Source organism: Bos mutus, chromosome 19, assembly GCF_027580195.1.
Source record: "Bos mutus isolate GX-2022 chromosome 19, NWIPB_WYAK_1.1, whole genome shotgun sequence".
Lineage (NCBI taxonomy): Eukaryota > Metazoa > Chordata > Mammalia > Artiodactyla > Bovidae > Bos > Bos mutus.
This window is the reverse complement of record NC_091635.1, coordinates 18,125,738-18,137,905: the sequence shown is the minus strand read 5'-3', so window position 1 is coordinate 18,137,905 and position 12,168 is coordinate 18,125,738. Positions and strand designations below refer to the sequence as shown.

The 12,168-nt window shown below is 48.5% G+C and overlaps 1 protein-coding gene across 6 annotated transcripts in view; it reads right to left on the bottom strand.

Moving 5' to 3' along the window:
• Positions 1-12,168, bottom strand: part of ARHGAP44 (Rho GTPase activating protein 44) — a 119,036-nt gene that overhangs the window by 9,871 nt on the left and 96,997 nt on the right. For all 6 annotated transcript variants that reach the window (XM_070389527.1, XM_070389529.1, XM_070389525.1 and 3 more), the window contains 6 exons: positions 10,544-10,655; positions 10,102-10,183; positions 8,334-8,414; positions 5,566-5,679; positions 4,873-4,964; positions 3,831-4,011 (listed from right to left, as the gene is read on the bottom strand). In XM_070389527.1, coding sequence (XP_070245628.1) covers positions 3,831-4,011; positions 4,873-4,964; positions 5,566-5,679; positions 8,334-8,414; positions 10,102-10,183; positions 10,544-10,655 — 662 coding nt within the window. The remainder of the gene's footprint in view (positions 1-3,830; positions 4,012-4,872; positions 4,965-5,565; positions 5,680-8,333; positions 8,415-10,101; positions 10,184-10,543; positions 10,656-12,168) is intronic.

Genomic DNA, 12,168 nt, shown 5'->3' with positions numbered 1-12,168 from the left:
CTCCCTTAGAAACTTCACAGATACCCACATCGCTTATGGATATCAAAGATTCCCCACAGCCACTGCTTCCAGTGAGAATGAGAAGAACTTGGTTTTCGGATCCCTTTATAATTGAATCAAGGCAGAGGCGAGAAGCCAGAGGCCACAAAGAACACCCAAGAAGCAAAAGGTTTGGAGAGCAATTAGCAGAAAGCAGGATGACGTGGCAAGAGTCCAGGAGGGGACCCGTTCAGAGTCCTCATCTGCTCCCCCTTGGGATTCATATGGGGCAGAATGGCTGGCAAGGTAGCTCCACTGACAGCTACTCTTCCCTGCTTCACTCCTCCTAGCCTACTGGGACCTCGTATTGCAGAGTAGCTTATCCTAAGCTAGGCTTTTTTGGTGAATCAGAAGCTTGAGAATGTGCCTGCCAATGCAGGAAACCCAAGTTTGACCCCTGGGTCAGGAAGATCCCCTGGAGAAGGGAATGGCTACCCACTCCAGTATTCTTGCCTGGAGAATCCCAAGGACAGAGGAGCCTGGCAGGCTACAGTCCATGGGGTCACAAAGAGTTGGACATAACTAAGTGACTAACACTTCACACTATAACCTGGCAGGCCACACAGGGAAAAGATAAGATGCAGGACCTTAAAAATAAGGAGACAAAGGCCTGCCCCAGGAAAAAAAAATCTGAAAGTTAGAGATTTCAGCATAAGAATAGGTGTCTACAGAAAGAATACATTTATCACTGAGAACAGAAGTTTGCTCTGGACCGTTCCAAGTCATGAGCTGTCAGGGGTTAGCAGCTATATTTCTTTTTGACCTCTGTAGGATAGATATCCAGAGAGGGCAATGGCACCCCACTCCAGTACTCTGGCCTGGAAAATCCCATGGGTGTAGGAGCCTGGTAGGCTGCAGTCCATGGGGTTGCTAAGAGTCAGACACGACTGAGCGACTTCACTTTCACTTTTCACTTTCATGCATTGGAGAAGGAAATGGCAACCCACTCCAGTGTTCTTGCCTGGAGAATCCCAGGGATGGGGGAGCCTGGTGGGCTGCCGTCTCTGGGGTTGCACAGAGTTGGACATGACTGAAGCGACTTAGCAGCAGCAGGAGCAGGATAGACATCTGTCATGCTGTTTTTATTTTTGGCCACATCATGTGGCATGCAGGATCTTAGTTCCCCAACAAGGGATCAAACCCACGACCCCTGCAGTGGAAATGTGGAGTCTTGACCACTGGGTCACCAGGGAAGTCCCCGTCATGCTGTTTTTGAATCCTGGTCAGGAACGGTCTTACCCAGAGATGTTGGCCAGTATATGGATTTGCCGTCTATGGGGTCACACAGAGTCGGACACGACTGAAGTGACTTACAGTATTACGGTATATGGATTTGAGGTATTTAAGTATACAGAGGTCGGATAGGCTTTGATTTTTCATCTAGAGACTGGTTACATTTGGAATCATTGGAAAAGACCCTAATGCTAGGAAAGATTGAAGGCAGGAGGACAAGGTGGGACAGAGAATGAGATGGCTGGATGGCATCACCGACTCAATGAACATGAGTTTGAGCAAACTCCGGGAGATGGTGAAGGATAGGGAGGCCTGGTGTGCTGCAGTCCATGGGGTCGCAAAGAGTCGGACATGACTGAGCAACTGAACAACAAGAAGTCTATACTGATCTGGAAGGTTTTGATTTTTGTTCTGAAGATCAGTTACATTTGGCAAATACTTGCTGAGAGAAAGGAAGCAAGAAAGCCTAGTATCTTCCCCAAAATCCACAGGAGCTTTGGGAGTTCCTGGACCATTTAAGATGAACTTGGAGGCTGGGCAGCAGTGGCATGGTAGGTGCCAACATGAGAGATGAGTAAGAAGGATCCTAAAGATCCTGGCTCAGCCTTGCCCACACTCCCCCAGGAAGGCCAGAATCAAGTATTTCTAGCTCCTCTAGGGATCATTCCTCTCCTAAATGCGTAACAAAGTTTCTTCACCTCCCCAGGACAAATAACAGCCGGAGGCACCAGGCAACATTTCACAGATCTGGTCTCAGCACCCACAAATGTGTGAATCCAGGAAATGTGGAAGCAGAGGTGGGGCCTGGGCCAAGAACACACCTCTTGAAGGCTGAGCTGACAATCCAAGCCTCAAATATGAGTCAAAGTTTCCATGGTACCCAGAACCTTAAGTTCTGTCTGAAGAAAAATTCCTGCACCCCCTCACCACCCCACAACCCTGTTCAGAGTAGCTGCATTTGGGGTTCTCCATCTTTCTACTTGGTCTTCAGAGGACCCCAGTATCCACAATCACAAAAACAAGCTCCTTGGAACACGAGTTCTATCTCGTGACAACAGGCTTTTTGATGTAATAAACTTGGGAAAGGATGCCACAGCCCGCTGTGAAGATACGTGACAGATCACAGCATGTAAAAGACCCCACAAACTCATACATTCAGGAAAGTGGCTTCAATGTGTTGAATCATGTGTCTCAGAAACTCACGAGACCCGGGTGTCTATCTCCTCCCCGCTGCCCCAACATAACGAAGCATCATGGAACCTGTGCTCCATAGAGCACCTCAGGTCGCTCCTGAACTTCTTCTTACACGTGCTTATTCCAAATCACAGGCTTCCCTGGTGGCTCAGGGGTACAGAATCTGCCTGCCAGTGCAGGAGACATGGGTTCCATCCCTGGGTCAGGAAGATACCCTGGAGAAGGAAATGGCAACCCATTCCAGTATTCTTGTCTGGGAAATTCCAAGGACAGAGGAGCCTCGTGGGCTATTGTCCACAGGGTCGCAAAGAGTCGGATATGCCTTAGCAACTTAACAACAACAACATTCCAAATTACAGTACCTCCAGGCTAAGGTCTCTGTGTGGACATACTCATGGATTCAGGTGTTGCTGTCAGCTGGCCTGGTGAGGCCCTCTGAGGCTCAGAAGTGATATTGCTACAGGCACATCAAGTAGGACTGGAAAGAGCAGCTACACAGAGCCGCATGGGGTGCGCGACCTCAGTGTCCTTTTTCTTTTTGGCACACTGCATGGCATGTGGGATCTCAGTTCCCTGACCAGGGATTGAACCTGCACCCCCTGCATGGAAGCTCTGAGTCCTAACCTAAACTGACAACCTAACTTGACTACCAGAGAAGCCCCCAGTGTCCTTTTTCTTCTCTCTTTTTTTTAAAAGCTTGTTCTGATTCTCTTTTGTTGCATAACAAACTACCCTCAAAATTTAGTAGCTTATCAATCCAGGCCACAAATCCACAATTCTGACAGAACTTGGCAGCGTCAGCTCGACTAATCCACACAGCACTAGCTGAGGTGGCTTGACTTATGTAGTTTTAGCCTGTATACCCCTAAGCTCCAGCAGCACCTGTGAAACTGCCTGCAGACCCTGGGGTCCCAGAGAGATGGCTCTCTAGCCACAGAAATCCTGATGACCCTGGCTCTTTATATTCAGAAGACCATACTATAGGGGCCAGCGGACACTGAATGCCCTGAGGTGCCACAGTGACAACTTTCTCATAGAGGTCATCTGGATGGGTTTTCAGAGGGGACTGGGAGTCAGACGAGGTGTGGCCGAGAAGACGGGGAGTCCAGCTCTGATGCAGAGACATCTGGGAGTGAAGAACCACAACTGACCCTCCAGGGTATCCTCCCAGCTAGAGACGCCTCACACAGGAACCAAATTGCTTAAAAACCACGTTTAAAAGACAAATTCCAAAGCATTTGCTGGCGTCAAGAATGAGGTGACAGGGCCACTTAGACTGCTGCTGGGTAAGTGCAGCCTTCCTGTCATTCATCTCAGTCAACCTCTCCCTCCCCCAAAGCTGAGACAGGGCCGCGAGCTCATACCCATCCTTTTTGTAAAACTCCAGCATCATGTTATCCGTGGCCACACTGAGGGGCCGGCGGGCCTGCTCGGGCTGGCGCCGGTCGGCGGGGTCCATGTCCGGGGAGGGCATCGAGCTGTAGTTGGCGTTGTGGTTCACGTGCACTGGACTCCCGTAATTGCCCGTGATGTTGAACTCTATCTCTGTGGGCAAGACAGAATAGATACACGTGGTCTGTGGTTGGCCAAGCCATTCCTGGGCAGGAGGGAAACCAGCAGAGAAACGGCCACTCTTTTATATGTCACCCCTGAAAATCTCATCCCATGGTTCAGTGTTAGATCATCTGTTGATATTAACCCATCTTATTATATTTCATGGTGCTCACCTAGCATGTAATAGAAGAGGGACTTAATAAAGCACTTTTTCATCTGTGATTCACAAAACAAATTCAGTCAAACAGGGACAGATGGGTATTTTCTTTACGAAAAAAAAAAAAAGGCAGAATCATCTACCTCAATCCTCTCATTTAAGACTGAAATAAATGCCAGAGCGGTCTAAATCAAATCAGGAAAGAGGTCAAAGTCCAATCTCAACAGTGTTATCTGATATTGTTGAAGTGCTAGCCAATGGAATTAGTCAAGAAAAGAAAATAACAGGCAATATTACTATCTGTAGACAATGATGATGAGATGTTTTTTCAGAAAACCAAAGAGAAAAAAAAATTAAAGGATTAGAAACAGAAAGAGATCTCACTTAAGACTGCGGGCTCTCAAATGGAGTCTCATCTCATCCCCTCCTGACTACAGCCGATTTATCTGCAGTGCTCATGAGCTCAGCCACAGAACCTACAGAGTTTTACCTTGAACTCCTACCTCCTTTGTTTCTTTATCCTGATTTCCTACCACTGGCCAAAGGTGGTATGCACAGGGGGCTTAAAAACAAAACAACACACACACACACACACATCCCTTTGGCCAGTGGCACTCAATTTCAAAGATTCAGAACTCACAGCAACCTCCCGTTCCCCCTAGAAGCCTACTCCCACATCAGCTGCTGCCACGTACCCCCAGGGAAGAACCAGTCTGCGTGCTGGATGATGGGCTCGATGATCCCGACGATCTGCAGCGAGACCGTGGTCATCATCTCCGTGATGTTCCTAAGGGCACAGGGCAGAGGAGGGCAGGGGAGGTGAGCAGCCGAGGCAGGGAGGGAGCCCTGGACCAGAAGCCTGCACACCTGGGTCTGAAAGCGTGTGTCTTCTTGGGGAGGCCACTTCACCTTTCTGAACCTCTCCCCACGTCTACAGAATGGAGACATCCCCAGAAGTCCTCCCTACAGGAGATGAGTGAATAACACACACGAAATCGCCAAGTCTAAGGACTGATTCTCACAACCATCAGACTCATCCTTTCCCAGCTCTGTTCTCTTTGTCAAGACAGCACTCTGTCCTTCTGTATCCCAATGCTGGGATGCGCTCTCCACAGAGGGCCCCGGGGCCTAGAGGAGCTTGCCAGACTTGATGCTGACCCAGATGAGCTCAGAAAAGACCTTGGCTACAGGCCTGGCTCTGAGACTATCAACAGGAACTATCTGAAGAATTCTGGGCCTCCTCCTGAGTCTAAAGAAGGACCAGCTCAAGACAGGCATATGACCTGACACATAAATTAGGCTAGTGGTTATCTGGGGCCCTGACCATCCCACCCAGGCCCCCACAGCCCCGCCGTGTGACCTACATACCTCTTCTTCCCTGGACTCACCCTTCTGCTTGTGGCCACAGCAGGTTGGGTCCTAAAACAATGGCCATGTTACTGGGTGTCATCTTGTTGACATCTTGGTATTCTGAGAGCTTGGATAAAAACTTGATCAAGTATCTGAAAGGAAGTGAGAAAGGCCAGGTTTTATGAGGGCTTGATACCAGCCATGATCCCCTAACACCAGCTGGAAACATCTCTTGCTGATTAGAAGACTCATACATCCTACAATATAATCAAGATGTGTCATGTGTCAGGACACAAGAATGCTCCAAAAACAGACAGAGCTCTTCCTGGGCTAGTTGTCAATGTCTGCTTCAACAAACTGTGGCCAGAAAAAAATTCTCCATATTTCCTTTTTACTCAGTGCGTAATGCCAGAAATTCTCTCCTTCTTTTCAAACCTCTGTCACCTCCTGTCTTCCCTGTGTGCAGAGGTGAGAAGTGGTGTGTAGGTGTCACTAGTGGGGACGTTCTCATGCTAGGAGCAGTGTCTCAGTGGGGCTATGAGAGCCAATGAAGAAAACATTAGACCTAGACTTAGCATGTGGCCCAGCAATTCCACTCCTAGAGAAATACATCCACACAAAAACGTGGACACAAATGTTCCCAGCAGCATTATTCATCATAGCTGAAAAGGACAGACCACCAAATATCCATTAAGGGATGAACAGATGAATAAAACGTAGTCCCATTCATATAGTGGAGTAGTACTCAGCCCTCAAAGGCAATGAAATACTGACACACGCTACTGCGTGGATGAACCTCGGAAACGTGATGCCCATGGGGAAAAGCCGGACACAGAGACCCCGGGGTGAATGACTCCATCTGTATGAAAGGCCCGGCGCGGGCAAGTCGACAGAGACAGAACATAGGTGAGAGTTTGCCAGGGGCTGGGTAAGCAGAAATGGGGAGTGACTGCTGATGGGAACAGTATTTCTTTGTGTGGTGATGAAAATGTTTTCAAATTACACAGTGGTCATAGCTGCACAACTCTGCAGATTTACAAAGACCCACTTAATTGTACACTTTGAAAAGGGGACACTGGCATATGAATGGTTATGCCAATAAAGCTATTATTTAAAAAAAAAAAAAAAATCAGTGAGTGAGTAGCTGTGCACAAATGAAGCATAAAAAGAGCTCTCCCAAACCATACCAAACCTGCCTGATCCCACACAGGCCCCAGACCCCAGAGCCCATCTCTTCCCGGGCTCTTGGTTATACAGACAGTGGGTCCAGCCCCATGCTGCCTGGACCACGCGAAGTGGCTCCTTCAGCAACTGTTGCCCACAGAGCACAAAGACCCTAAGCTGCTGATGGGCCACCTCCACCCACATCCTGCCGCATCACACCCTCCAAGAGGCCACACATGCCTGGACCAGGACATGGGGCCTGAGCTGAGCATGGTCAGTCCACAGTCTAGCCAGTGGCCTAGCATCAGTTGAGAGTCATTCTTGCTCTTGATCTGATTCTTGCTCGTGGGATGCTCTCTTTCAATTTTGTATATATTTAACACTTTAAGCATTTTACAGTGTGCAGTTCACTAGCATTACTTTCCATTGTGATGCAACTATCACCACCATCCATCCCCAGAATTTTTCAACACCCCAAACTAAAACTTGACACCCATGAAATGACAGCCCACCTGCTGCTCCTGACCCCTCCCCCTTACCCTAGCCACCATTCTACATTCTGGCAACCACCATTCTACTCTCCATCTTTATGAATTGACTACTGTATGTACTGCTTTTTAGTGGAATTGTTCAGAATTTCCCCTTTTGTGTTTGGCTTCTTTCCCATTTAGCATACAGCCTTCAAGGTTCATCCATATTGTAGCAAGAATGAGAATGTCTCTTCTATTTGAGGCTGAATACTGCATTGTATGTACTTTTTGTTCACCTATATTTATCCATTGCTGGACACATGGGCTGTTTCCACCTCTTGATTATTGTGAATAACGCTGGCATGAACGTAGGTGTACAAAGTCAAGTCCCTACTTTCAGATCTTTTGAAATACACCCGGAAGTGGAATTGCTGGGTCATACAGGAATCCTATGTTTGTCTGAGGATCCGCCATGAGAAGTCACTCCTGGGATTTTTAACAGGAAAACAGAAATAATCAGGCAGATGGCAGTAGGAGCCGAAGCTGAAAATATGCATCTAAGTAAGCTCCAAGGACGACGAGGGGCGGGCCAGGAGCGATGCTGGTGCAAAGTGATGAGGAAGCAGAAAGTGGAAAAGAGCGTAAGCCCGGGAGGGAAAAGATGTGCAGAGCAGTGGGAAGTGAAACCCGGGTGAGGGTGAGAAAAATAAGAGACAGACACATGGAAAATTTCTGGTAACAAGTGGAAACCAGAGAACATTCTCCAGCCTCTTCTTCCTGAAGCCTGGCTCCAGGACACAACTGTCAAATCCAGCTCAGGGTCTGGTCAGCGTCGCCCCTGGGATCCACAGGCACCTATCTTTACAATAAACCCCAGTATCTGAAAGCAGCCTGCATTCATCCTTGCTCCTTGCAAACCAAAGAACTGCACCAGCCAGCAGCTGGTCAGGTGGCCTGCAGCATCTCACAGCCCCATACAGTCTGCTTCCTCATCTGCAGGATGGTAATTCACAACCTCCCAGGATTGCTTGAAGTTGAAAAGAGACCCTTCATGTTAAATATACTTTGGACACTGTGTAACGCCAAGCTTGCCAGTGACTACGCCTTTTGGCCCAGAAACGTGTGTGTGAGGCTTAAATAACCTTGACCCGGCGTCTCTATCGTCCACTCACCGGATGTTGTTATGATTGGCTTTGGGCAACTTCTCACACGCATTCCACAGTGCCTGGAGCCTCTTGTCCTGGTCCTGGATGCTGGAAAATTAACAGGAAAAGCCAGTGACTGAGTACGGATCAATGAAGTCTTACTGGCACTCAGACTCACAGCCATCGAAATATTTGAGAAAAAGAAACCAGCCATTGTCAGTGACCATATCAGTAAACTATTATCATTCATATCTTTGGTTCTTACTATTTCCCCCTCGATAATCTTTCGGTCTTGCCTGTGCTGTTTTAACAAAACTTCCCCTGCACACATCACATGGCCCCGGTCAATGTGTACCGGGGCAGCAGGTGAGGGCAGAGGACAGACGCCTGCACCTGAGTGGGCAGGGCTGTGATGTCATCGGGAGGTTAGATCCGGCACAGAACAGGACACCAGAAACAGGTCAACTCCACCCTCACACCACCATGGCAGCCAACTGGCCAGTCCCACAGACAGTTTGATGCACATTAAGCTTCTCGGCATGTGGAATATAACAGATGCTCGATAAACACCTTCTGAACAAGTAAACGACATGAACTCATATTGACATAAGGATATCTGACCCTTGAAGACACAACTCAGAGATGGATAGTTTCCACAACCAAAGGATTCTCCATTCTACAGAGAGACTTGCTCAAAGGGTTTCTTTATTGCTAGATCTTCTAAGGATTAAAAGAGATTACTGAAAGATCTATATATATATAATTTATTTTTGTTAGGCCTACATTTTTAAATATACATTTTTATGAAAACCTACATCAAGGTTTACAGGGTTGGAAGACCTTACGCTCAAAGAACCTTTTAACAAGAAAAACTGAAAAGCAAACACCACCGGGAGGCTCAGCTCTGACCCCCTGACTCAAGACCCAAGGTAGGGAATGGCCATCGCAGGGCCCCCAGAAGTCCCTGCTTCCATCCTGACCAAGGCGAGAAAAACTCCCTTTTCTGCTCATCAATCCTCTTTAAGGTCAAAGGGCAGATGCCGCCAAGGTCTTTCCTGCAGTAAAAAGTCAACATCCATATGGGACTTCCCTAGTGGTCCAGTGGTTAAGACTACACACTCTCAATACAGGGGGCACAGGTGATCCGTATTCAGGGAACTAAGGGCCCACAAGCTGAGCACAAAAAAAAAAAAATCGACACTCACATACTGAGGGTCTCTGGTGTATCAGGCAGTGTCGCAGGGGTTAGGGAGTGGGAGACAGTCAGAAGAGACGGTCATCCCTCCCTGCTCCCCATCAGCTCACAATCCAACCAGCCACACCAACACCGCCTTGAATTTGATCAGTCCCTGCAGAGAACCCGGGGGATGAGGCAGACCCTGACTGCCAGCTGCTGGGCACCAGTTGTCAGGAAGGAGGCCTCTCTGAGGTGACCTTCAGAGTGGGACCCAGAGAGTCAGAAGGAACCTGTGAGGTAGAGGTTTTGGGGAACCAAAACCTGTCGCGTGGCAGGGAATGGCCAGCGTGAAGGGGTGGGGGGCCGTCTGAGTGGCGACGGGAGCCCGGAGCCTCCCTGAGTCTTCTTGAAGGCCCAGCTGGGGCTCTGGGCCACTCTGGTGGCTCCAGCCTGCGATCCGCACCCTGGGACCTGGCTCTCCAGGCACATGTACAAGCCTCTCCCCACGACACACACCAAGATACAGACTCGCTGGATCCCAGGCGGCACACTTGCAGTTTCAATTAAGGCTCCACATAAACCACACCCACAGGACACACAGAGACCTGCCATACTCACTTGGAAGCCTGAATCCACTCGTCGTAGAGTTCAAAGGTCATCAGAGGTTCTGGTAGCTCCCGGAGGTAAGACTTGAGAGCTCCTGGACGTGAACACCGTACAGGCTGTGAGCTGCCGGGACGTGGCAGACACGTGCTACCAGCCAGCGTCACCATGGGGGCACGTTTGGGGAAGGTTCCCCGACCCTCGTGACCAGGTCACATGATGGGGGCCACACGCCTGGATCCAAGGCTCTGGTGTGGCTGTGAGGGCCTCCCCTCTCGTGTTACCACCACCACCTCCTCCTTCCTTCAAGGGCACAAGCAACCAGGCCTAAATGGGGCCCTGAGTGGACATGCCCGGAGCACGGCGGGGAGCCAGGGGCTCAAGTGTCCCTGACACGTGGCTGTACATCCTCCACGCCCATCCCTTCCCCCGGAGCCCCTCCAGCTGCGAGGCCTACCTGCGATGGCGTGGGGGTCCGCCGAGCACTCCTGTACATCCACCACACAGCAATCCAGGGCCGCCTTGAGCTTCTTCAGCTTGGAGGCAGACGGGGCTACTCGGAAGAGGCCCTGCCAACAGGACAGGGGTCAGCAGACAGCCTGCACCCTGAGGGCACAACAGCGAGACCGACGGCCGGCAATCTCCCCACCCCCTTCCTCCACGATCTCCCAGGGGCCTCCTTCCCATCACCATGTGTCAACACTGGGACAGCAGGACCTGGGCCTCATCCCTGGCTGTGGTCTCAGCACCTAGGGCAGGGTGACCCGGTGTTCTGGTTCAGCACGTACTTGATTAAACGAACCTTGGGCACTTCGAGGTCCCGTCCTTGTGTATTTAGGATATATTTTGGAAAAACAAAAACACTAATTTGAAAAGATACACGTACCCCCATGTCCACAGCAGCATTATTTACAATTACCAGGACATGGAAGCAACCTGTCCATCAGCAGATGAATGGATTTAAAAAGATATGGTAAGTCTATAAAATGGAATACTGCTCAGCCATAAAAATGAATGAAAATTTTGCCATTTGCAGCAACATGAATGGACCTAGAGGCTATCATACTAAATGAAGTAAGACAGAAGGAGAAATATTGTATGACATCCCTTATATGTGAAATCTAAAAAGAAATGATACAAATGAGCTTCCTTACAAAACAGAACCAGATTCACAAACTTAGAGAGCAAACTTACGGAACTGATGGTTGCCAGGGGAAGGATAGGAGGAAGGGACAGTTCGGGAACTGGGATGGACATGTACACATTGCTATATTTAAACTGGGTAATCAACAAGGACCTACTGTATAGCACATGGAACTCAACTCAATGTTATGTGGCAGTCCTGGATGTGAGGGGTGTTTGGGGGACAATGGATACATTTGTATGTACGGTTGAGTCTCTTTGATGTTCATCTGAAACTATCACAGCATTGTTAATTGGCTATACCCCAATACAAAATAAAAATTTTTTAAAAAATGGGGAAAGAAAAGGCCCCATTCACCTCCCTCCATAAAACTTTCCCTCAGGGACTAAAAAGACCTCATTTTTCATTGGTATTATACATGAAAATACCTGGCATTTAAAACAGGGTCTAAAAAACCTGTTTTGAATAAATCAGGCTTATTTGACAGACACTACACTTATCTGCTCCATAAGCTCATAAGCCCCCATCTCACTCTTTTATACTTTGCTTAGTAATAAATACCATAGATAAATATTGATTGGTTGATCAGATCACAGGAAAGTGGAATCATGAATTTTAAATTGCCTGCATAAGAAACTAAAGATGAGGTCCCAGGAGACCACTGACACAGCAATAAAAACAATGGTTGCCAACGTCTCATAGGATTCTTTTTTTAACGGAGTGCTTTCTAATGTCTGTATCAGTTTTCAGGATGTCTATAAAAAAAGTTATGATCTAAAGGTTAAAAGGTCTATCTTTTAAATTAGGGAGAGAGGAGGTGGAGAATGGGGTGGAAGAGGAGGAGGAGAAAGCCCCAATCTCATTACATATGCAGATAGGAGGGCCAGAGCGGGGCTATAACGTGCTCAGGGTGAGGGTATCATGTCCCACAATCCTCC